Here is a 23,566-nt window from a genome sequence, read left to right on the forward strand (position 1 = left end):
TGTGTGTAAATTTTGGTTCTACATCGTATAAAATTAAGAAAAAAAAATTTTGGCCAAAAAAATTTAAAATAATTTTGGGGGGGCAAGCCCCCTTTTCACTTAGGTAGAACGTTCCACTTCAGAAACCATCCCGGGTTCATGCACAACAACTTTGATTAAGGTCATCATACGATCAAATGCATAGTTTGCGAGTCTATACGGAACATACATACATACAAACATTCATTTTTATTTATATAGATTATGATTTTTTGGCGTAGATTTATTTATCTAGTAGGTATGTAATGCTTTGATTTACATACTTAATTTGATTACCAACAAAAGTTCTACCAATCTTCATCTAATATATTGTTTTCTTACTGTTTTGTTATATTTTTATATTTTCTTCCACAAAATTTAAACTACATAATTTTCAAAACAATTGTCAAACAGTAAAACGTTCAGTTACCGTATTTTTCCACATGATAAATAATGTGCGATTGGACGAGTGAGTCTACGCTTCGATTACGAGTCAAAGCGGCACGAAATTCAAGGGTTCAATTCCCGATGTAAGTTTTATTTTTTTATTTTTTTATGCATATTATGATTGTAAGTATATTTGTTATATAATTTTTTTTTTCAGCAAATGCGTATTTAAAATTTTTGCCAACAATTATTATCGTCCAGAAATCATTTTTTCTTTGTGGCATTTTTCAATGTGTTTGTGTGCGTTTTATTCTTTTATTTTTTTAAATTTTTGGTATAGTCTTAAAAATCACATAATATGTAGTAGAAGTATAACTTCTTACCTGCGTACAAAGTACACACACATTCTTGTTTTTAACTGTAGGTGTATCATCAGCGAATCTGATATTGTTGATTACTTCTCCGCCTAGTCTTACTCCCTCTTGTCTGCCATCCAAAGCCTTCCTAAAGATTTCTTCTGAGTACAGATTAAAAAGACTGGACAAAAAGCACAACCCTGTCGTACTCCATGTATGATTGCTAGTCTTTCAGTACGACTATCTCCAATTTGGATCGAGGCTACGTAATTTTAATATAAGTAATTTAGCAGTCTTATATCGAACTGGTTAAGTCCTGCTGTCAGCAGGCAATCGAAAAATGTATCGTGTTGGACTCGGTCGAATGTCTTCTTGAAGTCGATGAAACAGACATAAACGTTCTTTTGGAACTCACAACTTCTTTGTAAGGGAACGCCCATACAAAATAGTACCTCTCTAGTTCCTAGACGATTTCACAACCAAATTGCTTATTATCCTTTTTAATTTCTCAGAGAAGGAATACTCGATTTTGTATTATTCATAAAATTATCGTAAGTGAGTGGCTCATCAAACTGATTAGTCTAAAATCGCTGCATTTGGTGGACCGGCTGTTTTTTGTAATGTTATAAACAGTGACTCCAACCAACTATCTAGTATTTTTCCTTTCGTTGTAAATTTTGTTAAAGAAAGTGGTTAAGCAGGTAACATTTTCCTCGTCCAAAAGTTTAAGTAACTCGGCAGTGATTTGTTCTGGTCCAAGTGCTATAATGTTTTTGGTTTGCTGTAATGAATTTGTGACTTCTGATTTCACTGTACTGGGACCTCTGTTTAACTGGTTGTCACAGATAGGATGTAGAGCAGTGGACATTGCACCTTATTATAATACTTAAGAGGATAAACCACCAACATGCGCCTCAACAATAAGTCAAATGATAGATTTACTAGTAGCTAGAATCGCTAGAAATATGCTGTTGATTCTATTCTTATAAATAATATCGTACACGACGTATTAACTCTCCCACCATACCATCCAGACTTAAACCCCATAGAGCTAGAAATATTTAATAATAAGTATATTAATATCATCTAGTTCTAACACTGTATTTCTGGTCACTGTATTTCATAAGGTGTCTTCTTCATTACTGAAGGTTGGCTGTAACTACAGCAAATTGCTCTCTATCTTGGGTGGTTCTTAGTATCGAATGTGTGTTCATGCCTGTCCAGTCTCTTACGATCTTCAGCCAGGAGCATTTTCTTTTTCCTGGACCTCTTCTTCCTTCCACTTTCCCTTCCATTATGAGTTGTAAAAAGTTGTATCTTTTCCTCGGTAAATATGTCCTAGATAACTCGTTTTTCTGTTTTTGAAGATATTCTTCTTTAGGCGCGATTCGATTGAGGGTAAAATTGTACATAAATCAGACAGTATGTAGTTCATTGCTAATCTTTCAAGATAGGTGTTTATGTATCTGTATCCGTGCAAATAAGTCATTAACCTTCGGATGACCAAGCGGGGGAAATTGTGACCCCAGCGTATGTTTTTCTTTAATAAATTCAAAAGTATTATCAATTTTTAACCCAAAATTTTTTTATTTGACTTTAATATCATTCTAGATATCCTCACATTTTGAAATAAAAAAAAATCCTTATATTTTACGAATAAAAAATATATTCTGAAGTTGATGTTTAGTATAATACCGTCTATAATGTGTAATTCCAAGTAGTTTTACGCTAATGACGTCGACTTTGCAAAATAACAAGACACTTACTCAACATACACAATACACATGACACTAATACTCATGTTGTGACTGGCTGAATAACATAAAGTCCATGCCATAAAAAAAATTGAAAAAAAAATTAAAAAGAAATCTTCATTTCTTTGTTAAATGTTATTTTTGACATTTTTGACCTGGGGTCATTTTCCCCCCTTGGTCATCCGTGTAACAAAAAAAAGTTGGTCATCGGAAGGTTAAAAGAATATATTGGTGTTTTTAGTAAATGTATTATTTATTATAATTCTTGTGTTTTTGGATTTGTGTTTCTCTGTAGTAAAATAATAAAATATTTACACTATTTGTCGCCGTGTTGTGTAATTATATCCGAAACTTACATGTCAATTAGAAGGACCTCGCTGGTGTAGTTGCTAGAGCGTTAGCTCCGAGATTGGAATGACGCGGGTTCGAATCCTGGGCGATTCATATTTTTTTTTATTTTTGGTTGTTTTAACAAAAATTTTTTTGAAAGTGGTGGATAAGAAAGTTAGTTTAATTTTTAAATAAAATACAAATAACCTGTTAAGTATATTTACTTTGTTGAAATTACCTATAAAATAGAAGAATATCTTCGTACGTGCGTACGAAGTACACACCGAGAGAAAAAAATTCTTGACATAAAGAAACTTTATTAATATTTAAGAAAGATCGACTTGGCATATTGCCTAAGAAATATGTCTTTGTATGTATGATATAATTTTCTAAAATATTTCAAATAAATTCTACTATAGCCAAAGAAATATATCTTAAACATGATTTTTCTGGCAAACTTCAAACCCATTTACCAGAAAGAAATTACACTTGATGTTAATTAATTTTATTAGTCATAAAAATATATTTTCTACACATTAGAAAACTATTCTGTCTGAGCAATAATATTTCTTAGTAAGGAATATTATTATTTTACTATTAATAATTAATTTATTTAATGTTAAGAAATATATTTCGCAGAGATAAACGTATATTTAGAGTTAAGTTAATATTTCTTTAAAATAAAGTGATATTACATACCGCGAAATAAATCATTGTGTTAAGGTAAAATCATTATTTATTAATAAAACAAGATATAAAACGTTATTATTACATACAAATATTTCTCCACTCTAAACCACTGGCTTCTACACAACAATAAAAGGATGGAGAGGCAAATCCAACTTCCTCAAATTTTCCTTCTTTTGTTAATAGTAATAGCACTTTGTATATCAGCAATTCACTAAAACAAAATCTTTATGTAGAAAGAGTAAACTTACTTTAATAAAAAATTTTTTATAAAGATATAGATATTTATTTTGACAAATTTAGGAAATATAAAAAAAAACAAATACACGGCCCCACGTAAGAACGGGTCTAGGACGTTTCATCGCCGCCGTTTCGATGCCGCCAGTTCGATGCCGATGCCGGCCGATTCATCGCCAGTCAATTAATCGCTATCTGATATATTTCCGAATTTTCGACAGTTACAATTATTAGTTATTTTTAGTATTAATTAGGAATTATAGGAAATGCGAGATATGACGGCGATGAAATGGACTGGCGATGAACCGGCGGCATCGAAACGGCCGGCGATGAACCGGCGGCATCGAAACGTCCCATTCCGCGTAAGAACTATTAATACTAATAATAATCAATCATATTTAGTTCAAACATGGCATTATTTAACCTATATATCGTTGTTTATTTTTTTCTTTTTGTTAATGAAATTTTAATTATTTATCTGTATAATATTAAGTCACACAATAAACATTGTTTAGCTAAAACAAGAGGGAAAATACAACCAATGTAAAACATTGAAGCAGACATAATAATATGTAATTTTCTTAATTTTTATAATCTAAAAGAGACAGCATACCTAATCATTAAGAAATTTTATTACGGGAAAGTATTATTAGTTTACATCTAAGTCATTTAATACATATTAACTAATTCACGGTTTTCGGCAATAACATTTCTTAACCATAAACATATATTTCTTTTAGACTAACTGATTTCTTTATCTCAAATAAATTAACAGAAAAAATCCTCAGCGTTGCACCCGCCATGTTTGATATAGCGTTATATTGTAAATTTTTATAGAAGACGATACATTCAAGAAACCTATTATAGTTGATACATAAGTATACACATTTTTAAAAAGGTACTTACATGTATGAAGTTCTGGAAGGTCCCGCAGTTGGTTAATAACTCTTTTCTTAATATTGTTCTGACTATATATTATATCATTCTGTCCCAGCTTTAAATTGTGGCATGTTTCCCAGTTAGAATAATAAGCTCCTTTATTTCAGAGTCGTCCATCATTATACCTAAAAAGCATATAAAGATACTATTATATTTCTTTTTTAACCATTCGGATAGGCAACAATATTATTATTACATCTTAAATTACTCAATTTACTTTTATTTAATACCTATATATGTACGTACCTTCAAAATATCCGTTAATTTTTAAAGTACACCAATAAATCCAACATCCATCTATATGAACATGAACATATCACGCCATCTTGACAAACACTGACGACTAAATCATAAATAGTTAATCTGCGCAATTCTTTTGTGGAAGAAAATCTCTTTGCAAGTAACATTTCGGCATTAATGACAAAGTTTTTATTTTATAACCACAGTTACTACAGAGGGTATTTCTGAAGAATTATTTCTTGTGGTTTAAAATATTTATTTAATTGCAAGAAAATTTCTTGTTCACAAATATAAATATGGATTAACTTAAACATTATATTTCTTATACTGCAAAATATTTGTAGTTTTCAATTTAAGAAATAAAAACTTTAGGATAAGAAAATTAAATGTAACCATTAATGCATTTCTTAGTATTGAAGAAATTATCTGTAAGAAATTATTGAGTTGTGTTTAAAAAACTCGTTTCTTTATATGTGAACCGGTATGTTTAAGTTAATAGGATATGTTAATTTTTAAAAAATCTTGCTCAAAGAAATCGGTGTTTTAGGAGAAAAGAAATTGTTCTCTCGGTGCACACACATTCTTTTTTTATAATATTTAGGAGTTCTCTCCCAGTCCCTATTCTTCTCAGCACCTCTTTGTTGGTCACGTGCTCTGTCCAAGAGATATTCAGTATTCTTCGAAAAACCCACATCTCAAAGGATTCTTTACGCCTAATACTTGTAATTCCGAGAGTCCATGTTTTCACTCCTTATAGCAATATGGAATAAATGAATGTTTTTACAATAATTATGGGATATCCAACGATAAGATAGAATTTATTAGAAATTTTTTCATTCTTTGAAAAGCGGACCTAGTATACTCTATACGAGCGCGTATTTTGACCTCCTGGTCAAGATCGTTTTTTATCCAGCAACCAAGATACTGGAATCTTTGTACGGGTTCTATCTGTTTGTTATAAGTACGAATATTAATGTTGGAATTTGGTGCACGTGTAACAGCCATTACTCCTGTTTTATTTGTATTTATATTTCGTCCCAAGCTATCTCTCTCTCTGGTTATGACATTCAAAAGTCGTTGCAAACCCTCTCCGCAAGAATGACTGCATCGTCTGCGTATCTTAAGGCCGTCCGCACATGAGGCGACGCTCGAACTACTCGACTCGATTCCAGTCGCGTAAGTCTCTCCCCGCCACTCAAGTTCCTTCGTTGTGGCATTGAGCTCCGTACACGGAGCGTTTAGGATTGCAAATCTCCTCGTCTTGTACGACCTTCGTCGCTTGCGATCCGTAGCGCACGAGAAAGTTCGAGTGAGACGCAGGTTTCCAGTAATATTGGTAGTTTATTTTATTTGTTTCCTTCGTTTTTTGTTATTTTTTTGCGCTGAATGAAATTTTAGTTTTATTTAAAGATCGGTGCATGTTATGTTGGTTGATTGTAGTACTACCTACTAGCTTTGTGGAAATATATTGTTTGTAATATAAAATTCTGAAAACATTGAACTTCTGTTTCTAGGTGTTTAATATAAAATTCGTTGGGAAGTAGAAAAATGTCCTCAGTATAATGCTCACTGTATTTAAATTATACTAAAAATATAACAATACCGTACTCTTCATAGATCGAAATAGTCGTTTTGGTTAATATATAAAAAATGCGTTCTTCTTGGTTGGAATATGTGAGCAAACTGAATCGACTAGTGTGCGGAGAGCAATCGCTTGTGCCGCAGGATTCGTATAAAGCTGGGTACTCCCTTGAGCACGAACGCGCATAAGGCAAGCCGAGGCCGTACGAGGCAGTAAGTGAGGACGTTATCCGAGGCGCGGCAAATATGCTCAAATCGTTCGTCGCACGCCTCGGAGCGATCCGTGATCCATTTGCTGTCGGTCCATCAAAGGGATTCGTGCCTCAGTGTGGCCGTTTTTTAAGTATTTTTAAAACATGCGGTTGCGTTTCGATTCTTCATTTATAAACAGACCGTGCAAGCAATGAATGTAGCCTATATAATTTACAAAACGGTGTTACAAGATTTGGATTTTGTTGAATTTTATTTCTTATCAAATATTCATTCTTTTGGAAAGTTATACACATAAAAATTTAAGACAAATTTATAAATTTACCTATAAAAATGGAATGGAGCCAAGAGTTATGTTTAGAAGTTATTGATAAATATAAAAATATGGAATAGTAGAATAGCTGGTCTATATTTTGTATCTTTTTACTTATTATGTTTCTTATGCCATCCAAAATAAAATTAAAACCTTCTTAGGACATTCTCGTGAAATTATTAAACTTGTCAATTTCGTCAGCTAACAGGTCGACTAACAAAAACGAAGTTTACGTTTTTTAGTTTTTAATAATTTATAAATAATTAAAAAACTAGCACAAGCCACAGACAATTGTTCATTCGACATATTCGCTGCCTCAGGACGAATAAATGGATCACTGCTGCGGCTAGCCTCATGCGGGAGCGTGTCCTCATGCATTTTTTCCGACTCGAGGCATTCGGTGCGGCCTCGGCTTGCCTCATGCGCATTCGTGCTCAAGTGAGCACCCAGCTTAAGACGAGCAAGACGCGCGAACTTCGAGACGTGTCTCCGATCGACCCATGTGCGGACGGCCTAAGTTGTTTACGTATTCTCCATCGATTATTATTCCTTCTTCATTATTTTTGACGGCATTTTGAAAGATCTTTTCGAATTATATGTTAAATAGTAGTGGAGAAAGAACACAGCCCTGATGAACTCCTCTTTTTATTGACATTTCTGCTGTTAGACGATTGTCTATTTTGATTGACGCCATTTGATCCCAATATATGTTTTTAATAAGGGCCACCTTGTTATGGTCTACAGTCTATATCAGGGGTGGTCAAGCTCCTTGATAGTCAGAGCCACTTTTCACAAGTTAAAATTTTTCGCGAGCCTCAATTAAAAACGTATTCAAAAAGTATGTAAAGAAGGTATGTACAATGTTTTTTAAAAGAACTCTTATTTATTATTGAAAACAGAAATAAAATTACGAAATATTAAAACTTAATTACATTTTTTTCATAATTCTTCTTCTCGTTGTCATTATGCCCAATAAGAAAGTCGAACTTGCTATCATTTATCACCTATCCATCTTTTACCCATTTCGTCCACGCCTTCCGGTCTCCTGCCATGTTCTTCACCTGTTGCGCTGTTTTGCCGTCTCGTGGTCCCGATTTCCTGGATTTGTTCCATCTACCCCTTTCTAGGTCTGCTCCTTCTTTTTTCCCCTGTCTCTTGGCATCTGTCACCTTCTTTACTAGTCTGTTCTCGTTCATTCTAGTTATATGTCCAAACCAATTCAAGTTTCTTTTTTCAATTTTTTTCTCTATTGGTCCCTGTCTTAGCACGTTTGTAATGTTTTCGTTCCTTTCCCTGTCCAACATTTGTTTTCCTTGTTTTGGTAATTCTTTAAAATTTGGTGAATAATTTGTGGTAGCACTTCTTAGTAATTCTTTCTGTGTTAGGATTTCACGAATTTTAAAATGGAATTAAATGGTTCATACAAGTACGTTGTTTCTAATATGGAAATAATTCGACCAATCATCCTTTTTTAATTTAGGGTATGAGCTTCGATTTTGGTACAAATTTCCAAAATTCGGTAATCGGCGTCGACTTATAGTTTTATTTTCGAGCTTGATCTTCTTACGTCTCTATTAATTTTAATTCTCCAAATGTTCTTTGGGTCATATATTGGTAATAAAAAATTCACCTTATGGACTATGTTTATTTTAAATGAATTCAGAAAAAAATGAAGAATATTTTAAGTCTTGAAATCAATTTTGGAGTTCGGTTAATATTTCTTCTGGCTTTCTTATTTACTCGTACTCGTTAAGATTTTCTAGTTTAATATTGTAAGAAATTTTTTAAGTCGAGTAAAATGACTAAATATGTATAGAAATCGGTCTGGAGTGAGTTGATTACTACAGTTCACCAAGAATAGCTGAAAGTCTGAAATTCTAACTGCCTGCGCGAACAATGAAGTGAGAACGCACTCGGAAGGAAAAAGATAGCCTGTACGCGCGGGTGAACTTTAAAATATAGGTACAATCGGAGACACAAATATAGAAACGTAAAGTTTGAATAGTTTCTAATAGGTCCCGTACACAATTATTATTACTGTCATTATTTTTCTTCAGTATATTTGTAGTATTTTTTTACAAAGTGAGATGTAATAAAATAGATCCAACAAAAACCGCTTGTGTTGCTATAAATTATGGCATTGTAAACCAAAAATTATATTTTTATATTGACTTTATACTTTATATTACCATTATATTGACCAAAAGGTTTCGGAGAAAAAGGGCGTAAGCAGTAGGGTAATAAAGTAGTAATAAAATCGGCTATTGCAATACTAAATAGAAATTAGATGTTGGGTCCCGGTGAAGCATAAATATGGTGTCTTTGTACCAGTACCTTTTGGTAAAAGAGATATTTATAACCTTTCTCGTATCCATTTCCATAGCATTTGTGGTCATCGTTTTATTCAGTCCACACAAACTTTTCACTAATTTAAAATCAAAACTGACATTTTTTTCAGCGACATATTGCTTCATAGAAGCCCATACTAACTCTATAGGATTCAAATCCGGATAATAATCTTGGGTAACCGTAAAACTGAATGTCCTTTATCCTCGAGTATTTTGTCAATTTTATAGGTTTTAAACAGAGGTTTGTGTAATTTTATAATGTCGTATAATTCAAGTTTCAACATGTCATCTGTAAAGGAAATATTTCGCGTTGTCAGCCACTGCTTTATTTCTGCTTTCCTGGAAGACATAGTTGGACATTTCTCAGTTTGTACGTTGTGATACGGTGCATTATCAATCACTAAAACGCTGTTCGGGGGCAAATTTGGTATCAGTTTATCCTGAAGCCACTTTTTGTAATTGTCGTAGTTCATTGCATCATGATAATCTCCTGTTTTAATAGTAGGTTTGTAGCGCAGATAAGCGCTTTTAACAAAACCACTTTCACCTCCAGCATGCACTATCACAAGCATCTGTCCTTTAGATACTGGTTTTTGTATGCCCTTGTTTGAACTATCAGACCAGCTCTTTTGGTAGGTATGAGATGAATGGACGTATGTTTCATCCATGTATATAATTGGGTGATTTGCGTTCCTGTAACGTTTCATACTACGTAAGAAATTCAGTCTAAGATGTTGAATATTGGGCTTTTCCATTAATAATTTTCTATTAGTTCTGGTTTTTCGTCAACGAAATCCCATCTTTCTAATTACTGTTCGTAGGCTTTCTATGGAACCTGAGTAGTTGTACTCCTCTGCAAATGTTCTGTGTATGCGTTTCACAGTTGGGACTTGTTTTTGTGTTATACAAAAATCCATTATATAACTTCGAAGACGCCCTATATCAAAATCGTCCAAGCACGTTTTTGAAGCGCTTTTTTTTCTCTTTTTGTTTGGAGTTACAAATGAGGAATATTAGCCATCTTCAATTAATTGCATTTCCCGAGCAATTTTTTGAACGCTGCTTAAACTAACACCTGTTGCCAATACCACACGTTCCTGCACTTTTTTCAAATCTCTACACGGTTCATTGTTTTTCGCTTCATTTATCATAAAATGAATCACGTTTGCTATCACTTCCCGTATCTGATTATTTAAAACTTTCCCCTTCAGAATCGATTTAAACAAAATTTGCAAATTTTAAATTGATTCTCCTTTGCGGTTCGTACTTACAAAAAATGTTTCGCAGACTGTACCGACTTGTTCACGTTACAAACGGTAGATATTAAGTGAACGCTCAGTGCGAGATCCGTCGGATGACGAATGCGCATCATGGGCGTGGTTATTTTCAGACTTTCAGCTATTCTTGGTGAACTGTAACTTTTGTGTCTCGCCACTCTTAATGTTCTTTCGCGTAGTTTTCGATGTGTCCTATCACTCTTAGTTTGGATGGAAATGGAAGTTGTTACAAAGTTGCATTTGGTCTTTCATTTGTTGTCAGTAATTTAAAAGACATTCTGAAACACATACGGAACGATAATAATTTTTTTAAATGATAACACAGAATTGAAGGATCTCGGGTACATTTATCGAGAGCCACAAATAATTCTTCAAAGAGCCGCATGTGGCTCGCGAGCCGCAGTTTGGCCGCCCCTGGTCTATATCATGTTGCGTTATGGCCAATATTTAATAGATGATAAATTCCGTCTTGGCAGCAAAGTAAACCGAAATTATTAGAACATGAAGATGTTTTAATTATCCTGTTTGGTGTGAGCCATACGTTTTTTTACATCTCTGATTCAATAAAGTGTTGACTTAAGTGACAGACGTTCCAAAATCGCTCCGATATTGTAACCCTCAAGGCTCTAGTTTTAGAGTACACCCTTATTCTTCTCGCAGACGACGGGTGTCAAAAAAATGAAATAAAGATCAAATATTTACGCTCGGGGATAAATTGTAAGATCCCAACAAAGAGACAGTCTGCAGTTTCCATTATGAAAAGTAAACAGCGATAAAAGGTTTACTAAATTTATTTTGAAGGCGATTTAACTGGAAGGTTTAGTGAAATGAAATGACTTTCGAACTTCGCATATTTATGGAGCTGTCTGCGCGACCGTCGGCCGGTCGCTTTATTTTTTATGCGGCTGTAGAGAGGTCATTTTCCGTATTTTATCCGGCACAACGGGCAGACGGGTCTGTTGCATATTTTATCGGACATAAGAGGAGCAATATTGCCTCGGGGAGGATGGATTTATGTCTACTTTTATACGGTTGTCACTTTGTGACAAATTATTTTATAAAATGCTGGATGTTTTTGGTCAGAAAGTTGTGATAAACCGATGTTTTTATTTTATTTGTCTATTATATTTTTTAAAGCAATTGATTAATTAGTAAGAGCTACTCAGTTACTACAAATGGAAAAAGTAACAAGTTTTTAGTATAACTTTGTCAAAATCATTACTTTTCAAATAAACACCAAACAGATGTTTATGGATAATACAATCTGATCAACTTTGATCAATAAAGATGTTTTTTTACCCAAATTACTGTTGTTAAAATTATCATTGCATAACTTTTTGTTCCACTCGTTACCTAACTAACCTTTTTTGCGTCTAATCGTTTTTATATCATCTTTGCGGCTGGTGTAAAAATGCTCAAAAAATACCTGAAGCCGATATAGGACAGGATAAAACTACCAACCGAGAAACATCTTCTTCCACTCAGGGATGTCTGTGAGATCGCTCACTAAGGACTTCAGCAGTAATTACCAACATTACCCTGAAATGTTCATATAACCTTTAAAAATCTTTTCAGAAGTTACAATAATGGCATGTTAAATATCTACGTTAAAGGTGAACCCATCTATTTTTTTTGACTTAGCAGATCTGGTAGTAAACTCAAGAGAAATAACCGCTTAAGCTTGGCCAGGTTCTTTGAAATGACGTTATTAAAGGTGGTTCTCAGTCGAAAGAGCGGAGATTTGTCTCCTTCTATGCATCGTAAGGGTTTATCTGAGGGAGACTAAACAGGCTTTTGAAAGGAATACAACACGGTGGATGCAATAGTGGACATCACATTAGTACGTTTCTTCAACAATTTGTCATATTGTAGGTTAGGTAGGGTATTCCTGTTCCGATAACTTTTTGGCACTGCAATTTAAACTAGCAATACATATACGCTTGTTCAATTGAAACACATCTTTGGTCAGTTTAGCCATGGAAGCAACTCTGTACCGTGGAGGTAAACAGTCGTAACTCCACTTTTTGCCGAAATGGAGTTAATACCACGCTCTTGTTGTCAGATTTTCATAGCATATTGTGGCAAAAAATCGTACATCCAGCGTTATTAGTTGCCTAGATAAGGCGTTTAGAAACAATAGCCACTCCATTAGTCAGTTGAGGTAAACAGTAGTATATCCATAGCAACTCCATAAATATGTGCGTATATTAGATAGTATGCTTTCGTATGCGGTAGTGGTAAACAATCGTAGCTCCATTTTTATATTAAATGGTATTTTGAGGGTGTTAAAACGGGATAATGAAAAACATGAGTTCTCTTTTGTTCCAAACACTGTGATTTGGTTTTTGCATTTTTAAATACGGAATATAATATTTTTGTAATCACTTACGATTTTTATTTTGCATATTACCTGTTTAAAGACATAGAGGTAAAAACTCGTAACTCCCATTATTATACATCAGGTAAATAATTTCTTAACAATACTAATACCCAGTAATAGATTTGCATTTACATATTATAATATACTAATAATGTTGAATTCGACGTAATGGAAATAATTTTTTTTTATAGTTTATTGACTAGTCTGTATGTTTTGCGCTTTCTTGCAAATGTATACATTGTGGATATACGACTGTTTACCTCCACGATATAGAACTGTAATCACTCAACTGACGTTCTGAAGTGTTAGTTATATTTGTAAACGTCCTACTGATCAATTCCTATCATTTGTATTTGACTGCGATTTTAAGTATTGTGATTTAAACAATGGTGTTTATTATTAATAATTCGTCCAAATGTAATAAGCGTACGGTCATATAAAGTTCAACCTTCTGCGGGCAAGGTCATGTTAACAATTTTTTCAACCATGAAGGAACTTTGGTCATAAAATTTACAGAACCTAGAGTGCATAATATCAACAAAAGCCTAATTAGCGCGCTAATAACCGGCAAAATAACGCAAAAGATGGAAAAAACATTAAGTTGTGAGATAAAAAGAAACTAGTGGAGGTGGGAGATTTAGCGATCTTCTTCTTAGGGTGCCTGTCCGTTCCGAACGTTGGCGATCATTCTGGCTATGATGACTTTGTTGGTTGTTATACGGAATAGTTGTGTTGAGGTCTTTTTACACCATGCTCTCAGGTTAGCAAGCCAGGATATTCGTATTCGTCCTGGGCCCTTTTTTCTTCAATTTTACCTTGCAAAATGTACTGAAGTAGCTCGTGTCTGCCTTGATTCCTCATTATATGTCCCAAGTACTGCAGCTTACGGCCCTTCACAATGTTGACTAAATCTGCGGTTGTGTTCATCCCCCGTAGTATTGGTGACTTTTTCTGTCTATGGTATCTTCAGGATCCTTCTGTACAACTATAGCTTAAAAGCTTGAAGTTTCGGTAGAGTTTCTACCTTCAATGTCCACGTTTCCACTCCGTATATAAGCACTGAGTACACGTAACATTTAAGGAGCCTTATTTTTGTTTTTAGAGTGATGTCATGGCTCTTGAACACAGAGATCATAGTCAAGAATGCACTCTTTGCCTTTCCGATGCGACATTTAATCTCATGAGAATTGTCCCCCGACTCATTGATTATAGTTCCCAAATATTTGTATTGTGAGACACGTTCAATTCTCATTTGGTTCACATACAGATTTGCTCCAGTTAGGTATGTTTTGCTTGCTGATGATCATTAGCTTCGTTTTGCTGGTGTTTATATCTAGTCCATATGTTATACTTGTTTCAGTTATTTTATTTATTAAGTTTTGCAGCCCTTCTATGGTACTGGAAAACACTATTGTATCATCTGCATACCTCAGGTTACAGAGCTCCTTACTGACTCCTTACTCCATTTATTGAGATGCCTTTATCAATATCTTTTAGAGCCTCTTCAAAAATGTGTTCTGAGTACAGATTGAATATCGGCGGTGAAATTATGCATACCTGTCTCACTCCCCTTAAGATTTTGACCTGATCTGTATACTCTCCATCTATTTAGCGATAAAAACCTATAAATTTACATTCTACTTATTGTTTCCCACCTTTAGACGTATCGGACGAGTTTGGAAAGTGCCACAGTGACAATGAAAGTCTTAGTTGACATGCTCCTCTGATACATCTAAAGGTGGGAAAAAATCAATATAATGTAAGTTTATAGGTTTTTATCGCTAAATCTCCCAGCTCCACTAGTTTCGTATATTTTTATCTCACAACTTAAATGTATTTTCTGTCTTTTGCGTTATTTTGACAGTTATTAGCACGCTCATCACTCTTTAATGAAACTTTACACAAGCTTTATCCAGAAATATGACGAAACGTCAAGCAAAACTCTTATGGTGTCTGGTGTCTACACGACAATGATAGACATTATGTGGCCACAGTACTGAAAAGAAATTTACAACAACAAAAACGGAACATGTTAGAGCATCCACCCTATCGTTACGATTTATCTCTCTGCGATTTTTTTTCACATCTTGAACACTGAAAATGACTTTAAAAGTATTTATAAAAGAATTCTTTGAGTTATATACATAAGAATTCTTTAAATAGGGTATACATCGGTTGGTGGAACAACGGAATGTCTTAACTGGTAATTAGTTGTAAAACTAACGAGTACAGAACGAAACGAAGAAAATGTGAAAGAAAGGATAGTAAAGGGAAGGAAAGGAGCCGTGAATTTGGTTCTGTGGCAAAAAAATATAAGAACAGAAAATAAAAAACAGATTTACAACACCACGTTAAACCAGTCTTAACTTATGGAGCTGAAGTCTATCAATTAACCAAAAAGTACAACTACAAATTATTAGCCACTGAAATAGATTTTTGGAGGAGGCCAGCAAGAAGATATAGACCAGAACACATAACAAAAACGACGACATTAGACAACAAATAGGAATAGAAGGAACGATCATAGGAGATGGAAAGGATGAAAAACGAAAACGAGGAAGACTAGCAACCACATGGATAAAGGGCATCTGCAAGGCGATGTCGGAAAGAAATTTAAGAAAAGAAGATTGTAACAATAGAAAGAAGTGGTGATTAAGACCGGATAGGCGTAGAACGCTATAAAACCGGTATAATATAATATATGTAATATATGTGTAGATATGTAATCATTTCTTTTCTTGATCAAAGATGCGTTTCAATTGAACAACAAGCCTCATAGATAATAATATATACTTCACTTCGACATCTGTGACGATAATATAATTTTATCGTCTAGAGTACGCCAATGAATTAAGTAAAACGTGTTTTTGTACCGTCTCGGACGATATAAAAGTCGGAACGAAAAGCCTAATTGATTATTATTCTTGGAGCGTTGATCGAAGAATAATAAAAAACAGCGAGGTATAAAAGGTGAGTTTATGTAGGTAGTATTTCCCGACCATTTTCCGGTGTCGTTTGGGCGAGCTAAGCGAATCCGACAGTTTTCCTCTTACCTATCGTTTCACCTATCCTTATACGAGAGGTAATCGTATATCCCTAATATGTCTTTTCATCTGGCGAGCTGAGCGAGATTCCCTTTCTTCCCTTTCCTTATACAGTAAAACCTGTCAATAACGGTCCCTAAAAATGACAGAACTATTGGCCGATATAAAAAGGTGGCCGCTAATACCAGGTTTTGTAGTCCACAAATTTTGGTTTGGGGAACTTTGAAACTGGCCGGCTAGTTCAGGTGGCCGGTTTTGACAGGTGGCCGGTTTTGACAGGTGGCCGTTAACACAGGTTTTACTGTACATTCATGTCGTATTAATAAAAGCAATTCCTATTTCACGCGATCGTCAAAATCATTCATTCATGTACAAAATATCGTCACATCGGCCCGAACAGAAAGCTCGATGCGTAGATTATAAATACACTCACCGGCACAAAATTCTGCCTCCCAAAATTTTTGATTAAGTTTGACAATTTATAACTTTATTATTTGTAAAAAAAAACTATACAGAGGTAAAAACTTCAAATTGTATTTTGGTATAAAATAGTTTATTTAAAACTTCTAAAAGTCATCCACATGGATTGCAAAACGTTTTCGTTCTGAACAGAACATCTTCAGTGTATTCCGCAAAGTAGTTGTAACTAGCACACCAATGAAGGTGGTAACTTCATAATATATGGCTTACATTATACCTTTTGATAAAATATTGTGACTACAAGTCGATGTTACAAGATTAAAATATGTATGTGCCTAAAGAGCAACATGCTTCCCTGCTCGAAAAAACTAGGTACTTGCCATTTGAATTAGCACAGACCAACTTGGTTGGTCAGTTTGTTTGTGCTAATTCAAATGGCAAGTACCTAGTTTTTTCGAGCAGGGAAGCATGTTGCTCTTTAGGCACATACATATTTTAATCTTGTAACATCGACTTGTAGTCACAATATTTTATCAAAAGGTATAATGTAAGCCATATATTATGAAGTTACCACCTTCATTGGTGTGCTAGTTACAACTACTTTGCGGAATGCACTGAAGAGGTTCTGTTCAGAACGAAAACGTTTTGCAATCCATGTGGATGACTTTTAGAAGTTTTAAATAAACTATTTTATACCAAAATACAATTTGAAGTTTTTACTTCTGTATAGTTTTTTTTTTAAACTACGGTATACAGCCAACTATTGGGATTTTCCCATTGATTTTTTTTTTATTATTTGTACTCCGATTTTCAAGATTCTTGCACCAGTTTGTAGGTACATATATTGACATCTCTTGGTATTATTCCAGTAACACAAAAATTTTGCTTGCATGGCACTATACAGAGGTGAATGGAAACGTTGTATTTTCTCCTAATTTTAAAAAATTCGGTGGAAAAATGGAAGAGCTGGTTTTGTTTCATAGTCCTGTCATATTATCCCGGAGGCATCACTAAAATTTTGTTTTTTGAATTATCCGAATATCTCTTTTCTTGTAAGAGCTGTACCATTTTTTGTAACTAAAAACACTGAATTACTCATAAAATATAGGTTGGGTTGATAAGATTAGAATGGCCCTCATGCTGCCCAGATCTTAATCATATTGAGTATTTATGAGATGAATTAAAAAATGCTATTAGCCGTCATCCTAGGCCTCCAGAAAATTTGGTGCCTTGGTATTGGAATATCGGGCTATTCCCCGGGCAAGGATAACACATCCTTATTCGATGCCAAACAGATTGCGAGCAGTCGTTGCTGCAAGAGGTGGACACACCCGCTATTGAATTGTTTTGTTTTGTTGTTAATTTTGTTTTATTTTGTTAATTTTAGTGCGTTTGATATTTTTATTTAAAAAAACCTTCAAAGCAGTGTTTTTACTTACAACTCTTACAATAAAATAGATATTCGGATAATTCAAAAAACAATACCTTAGTGATACCTCCAGGATAATACAAAAGGAGTATGAAATAAAATCAGCCCTCCAATTTTTTCACAGAATGTTTTAAAATTACTAGAAAATACAACGCTTCCATTCACTCCCGTATAATGCCATCTAAGCAAAAAATTTTTGTTGCCGGAATAATGAAAAACACCACCAATATACGTACCTACAAACTTATGCAAGAATTTTGAAAATTGGAGTACAAATAATAAAGTTACAGATTTTCAAACTTAATCAAAAATTTTGGGTGGCGAAATTTTTTGCAGGTGATTGTATATTTTATTAACGAAATTAACGAGTAATTAAGGCTAATTATCTTTTTTTTTTGTATGTTTTGATTCCAAATAAAAATGTCTTAAAAATTTTTTTCGACTGGTTTAGTTACCTGGAGCAACAACGCAACGACCTCTTTACACATCAAAACAGTTAAGTTACTAATAACTTTATAAAAATTTAGAAATCGATGCTTTTAAAAGTTTCATTAAGATTCCTATTTAAATTTTATAAAGGCCTTCTATTCTCTTAAAAATAGAAAATAAAAATTCCTCTTTGACACTATTTCCTACAATAATAAAGTCCCGGCCGGCGTCCTGCTTTATTCGGCAGTGATGAAACCCCGCTACCAACTCAATATACTAGAACTGAAAGGATAATGTTTACTATGGGAATATTTTCGGGTTACATGGGGTGTTTATAGAGGCAGAAGGGGCAACGGATTAATTCTAATTTAAATTTTATTATGCGGTGTAACACTTAGGTGGAAACGGTTTTGATAAATTGGAGAATTGAAGTTAGGAATGCCCGGGATAGTGGTTTCAGGGTCAGAGATAAATTTACCAGACTAAATTCTGGATACGGTGGTAGTTTGCGGTTTAATCTAACTAGATTCCAAAGAGAAAATGTATGAGATGTTTTCACACTGAACAGAGTGAACGTTTATTCTGAATGTTTACCTATATTCAAGTTTTGTTTGCACATTTTAGAGATATTAAGTGGTGTTCCGAAAATATTTATTTTTATCTAAAGTGGAAAATTATAGCTTAGATATGGTATTCTTTTTCTCATGAGCATCTTTCAGTGCGTCACAGTTTTTCGATTTTTTTCCAACGTATTAAATTGTATGTGACAGAAAAAAGGCACGTCGGTGATTACTGCGTAATTTGGTCCTAAATTCTCACACTGTATATGCAATGTATGCGCTAACTCTGCCATAAGGCGACGGAAAGATTAACTCCTCTTTGTCTTTCAACACTCTTATTATAAATGTCAACTGTGACCGTGCGGTATGAAAACCTTTTATCACTAACGATACTATCTCTCTCACTCCAGCTGAACTTCAAAGTATTCAAAACCATAAATAACTTATTTTATTACTGTATAACTATTTCATAGATTCTTTCAGTTTTTCACCGTGTCAGGACGATTAGGAAGAATCCGAATTGCCGGAAATATTTTGCTAAATTTAGATACAGCCTCACAGACATTCTAGATAAATCACTCTTAAGGGGTCATATACGTTTCTCGGCTTCAAAAAATCGATTTTCTTATTTTAAAAGGTACTTCTCTTAGAAACATTTTAAGACCAGAACGAGTTCGATATTCGAACTATTGACGAAGTTTAAAAAAAAACTCTTGCAAAACTTTAAGGTACTAGTACACTTTAGAAGACCAAAAATAATAATGTTATTCAAGAATTTTTTTCTTAGAACCTTTATTAAAAATGAACATAAAACTTTCTACATATTAATGTCTAACTCTAATAGAGTACAAAAAATGTATCTTTTTTCATTCATGCACGTACACTAATATTGTAGAAGGGCGCAACAGTCGAGGCCTTGAAAAATGATGACGGACAGTTAATCTTAGGATTGGGATATCTGAAACAAAAAAATCGTACTTAATTTGAAAAAGGAAGGTTTCTTACGTGACAATCTACCACAATTTGACCAAAAAATAAAAAATAAATATTTTTTAACCATGAAAAACTGAATAAAAACGGGCGATTTTTTCATAAAATTTTTTCAAATTTCCGTAAAATCTTTTTTTTGCGGAAATTTTTACTAACGGTGGTCAATTGTCACGTAAAAAACCTTCCTTTTTCAAATGCCATACGATTTTTTTGTTTCAGAGATCCCAATCCTGAGATTAACTGTCCGCCATCAGAACTACTTTTTTTCGAGGCCTTGACTTTGGCGCCCTCTACAATATTAGTGTAGGTGCATAAATGAAAAAGGATATATTTTTTATATTCTCAAAGAGTTAGATATTAATATGTAAAAAGTTTTATGTTCATTTTTAATAAAGGTTGTGAGAAAAAAAATCTTGAAGAAATGCTTATTTTTGGTCTCCTAAAGTGTACTAGTAGCTTAAACGCGTTTTTCTTGAAATAGGATTTTTCATAACGGTGGCCCTGATAACTGCTTAACCGTTCGTCCGATTAACTTCATTTTTGGCATACATATTCTAAATTATATTCACTATCGTGTGACGAGAGCTTTTTTGATTAAAGTTAACCATTTTCGAATAGCAATAAAAAAATAATGTGTGTGTACTTTGTACGCACGTAGTTATACTTCTACTACATATTATGTGATTTTTAAGACAATACCAAAAATTTAAAAAAATAAAAGAATAAAACGCACACAAACACATTCAAAAATGCCACAAAGAAAAAATGATTTCTGAACGATAATAATTGTTGGCAAAAATTTTAAATATGCATTTTCTGAAAAAAAAATATATAACAAATATACTTACAATCATAAAATGCATAAAAAAATAAAAAAATCAAAACTGGCATCGGAATCGAACCCGTGAATTTCGGGGCGCTTTGATTCGTAATCGAAGCCTAGACTCACTCGTCCAATTCCACATTATTTGTCATGTGGAAAAATAGGGTAACTGAACGTTTTACTGTTTGACAGTTGTTTTGAATATAATTAAATTATGTAGTTTAAATTTTGTGGAAGAAAATATTAAAATATAACAAAACAGAAAGAAAACAATATATTAGATGAAGATTGGCAGAACTTTTGTTGTTAATCAAATTAAGTATGTAAATCAAAGCATTACATACCTACTAGATAAATAAATCTACGCCAAAAAATCATAATTTAAAAATAAAAATCGGACCTAATTTGGGATTTCTCTCTAAAATCCCCATTCTTGAGAAAATAAATGTACAGTAGAGAGTCGATTATCCGAACGTCGATCAACCGAACGACCACTTATTCGAACTATCGACTCCCGCGTCCCGCACTCGAATACCGAGCAAGCGTTAGTAATTGATGCTTAAAATAGCTTCAATTTTCTTCAACATTGTATCCAAAAATAATTATGTTGTTGCAAAGACTGCACTTTTTTGTTTAGTTCCTAGTTTTCATTATCAAGATATAAATAAATATGTAGGTATATAAATATGGCTTTTATTCACTTGTGGATAAATATGTATGACTATAAATATGTATCAATATATTGTAGTTCGATTATCCGAACAAATCGGTTTTCCGAACACCTATGTCCCCCGATTAGTTCGGATAATCGACGCTCTACTGTATTTCAACCTAATCCAAATGTATAATTACAATATGATTATAATAAAAACTACTTACCAAATTAGAATGAGTTTTCCTTGTCCAAAATAGTCCAAAAGTCCAAAAATATAGGTATATGAAAACTATTTAAAAAGGTAGTATAACTATTAACTAACTTTTGTTTGTTGTTTCTTTTCACACAAATTTTAAAACGCAACAACCATAAATAATCTACCTACAGCTGTGCCACAGCTGTGCCACAGCCGCCATATTGAATAATTTTTGACATGTCATTTGAACATCCAATCAGAACAAAGTTATAATGCGCATGCGCCGGGATCATAGGTTTTAACATATAAAAATTCACCCTCATATCGCCGGTAAAGAAGTATAAGTTCAAAAAATAAACAATTTTTTTGGTGAAAATTACGATTTTTTTTTTAATTTCGACCATTTCCGTAATTTTTTTTTCTTAAATTCCTCTCGTCACACGAGAAATATGACTCTAATAAATTTTTGTTTCAGATAAATATTACGAGCTGAATCATGCCCACCCTTTCACCTGAAAAATAAACACGTTCTACGCCACTGGACGCAGTCGCCATGTTTTTAATTATTTCTTAACTTTTAACATATGTTTTATGCTCCTTAAGAATCCACCTTTAAAATTAAAAAAAAATTAAATCAATTAGACAAATAGTTTCCGTACAATTTATCATTACATTTAGACTACTTTTTATGTTAAGCTCGAGAAACGTATATGACCGCTTAATATTTTTATATATAAATATATTATTATATAAGATGTTATAAGTTAAAAAAAGATAAAAATAAAATAAAAATTTCATTTTTAATTCAGTTGCAATGCGAAGGCAAAACAATCTTATTTTTCAATTAGAATACGGAGCGCAGTCCAGCCCTCTGAATCGCGATTTTCGACTCTAATTGTAGTCTCATCGGAGAGAGCGTAGGCTTGTTCTCCAATTAGAGTCGAAAATCGCGATTCAGAGGGCTGAATACGCTCCGTATTCTAATTGAAAAATAAGATTGTTTTGCCTTCGCATTGCAACTGAATTAAAAATAAAATTTTTATTTTGTTTTTATATTAGTCTTTACTCCTTTGAGTAACTAGGTCCATTTTCTGTTAGAATTTACCAGCTAAACAGACGGGGTCGTGAATTGTAAGTTTTTGAATTCCCTCTTGTCTTCTTCGCTTCAGCATCCATATGGCTTGCAAATTTTAGTAGCCTTGGAGGTGTTACCAAGGAAATGGACCAATAAGTTTTCAATTTAAAAATCTTTTAGTAATATTTTTAATATTTTTAAATATTATTAATAATGCTATTAGGATTAAAAACTTCATCTTTTAAAAAGGGATAGTTCCCTGGGTTGGCTGTATACCATATAGTTAAATAAACTCTTAACACCGAATTAAAACAGCTTCTACATAATAGGTATAATTTAATAAAATCCTAAAAAATCCCAATGGATTGTATAAAATATGTTCAGAACGAACGTTTTTGGACCTATCGTTATTTGGAACGATTTGGATAACACCTATATTTGCTAACCAGCCCCAGAACCAAACAATGGTTGTAATTATGAATCATTCTACATTCTAAGGCTTAATGCCGATGTAAGTAGATAACCTCTGAGAACATGGTGAAATCCTAAACCTAAATCTTTGGTTAAATTGTTCGATTAGGGTTTCACGTTCGTTGTTCTCTGGTTTTAACATGTTTCCTAACATGGTTATCTACTAACGTCGGCGTTGAGCCTTTTCAATTTCACCACCTTAGAATGGAGATTGATTTATAATTACAACCGTTGTTTGGCTCTGGTGCTAGTTAGCAAGTATATGAATAAGTAATGATAACCACAATTTTTTAACATTCAAAATTTCAATCATCTTTTCAATTTTAATAGTGAGATTACTTCTCCTCTTTTAGGTTCACTGATGATGGACCGTTAGGTCCAAAAACGTTCGTTCTGAACATATTTTATACAATCCAT

The 23,566-nt window shown here is 33.4% G+C and overlaps 1 protein-coding gene across 1 annotated transcript; it reads right to left on the bottom strand.

The window, feature by feature from the left end:
- Positions 1-9,552: 9,552 nt before the first annotated feature.
- Positions 9,553-10,068, bottom strand: LOC126878536 (uncharacterized). The gene has a single exon (XM_050641305.1). It carries the CDS (start codon positions 10,066-10,068, stop codon positions 9,553-9,555), a length of 516 nt encoding a protein of 171 aa, XP_050497262.1.
- Between the last annotated feature and the right edge of the window lie 13,498 nt (positions 10,069-23,566).

Source organism: Diabrotica virgifera, chromosome 1 (genome assembly GCF_917563875.1).
Source record: "Diabrotica virgifera virgifera chromosome 1, PGI_DIABVI_V3a".
Lineage (NCBI taxonomy): Eukaryota > Metazoa > Arthropoda > Insecta > Coleoptera > Chrysomelidae > Diabrotica > Diabrotica virgifera.

Coding starts and splice junctions, on each gene's coding strand:
- LOC126878536 (XM_050641305.1), bottom strand. CDS start 10,068: ATGGATGAAACATACGTCCATTCATCTCATACCTACCAAAAGAGCTGG.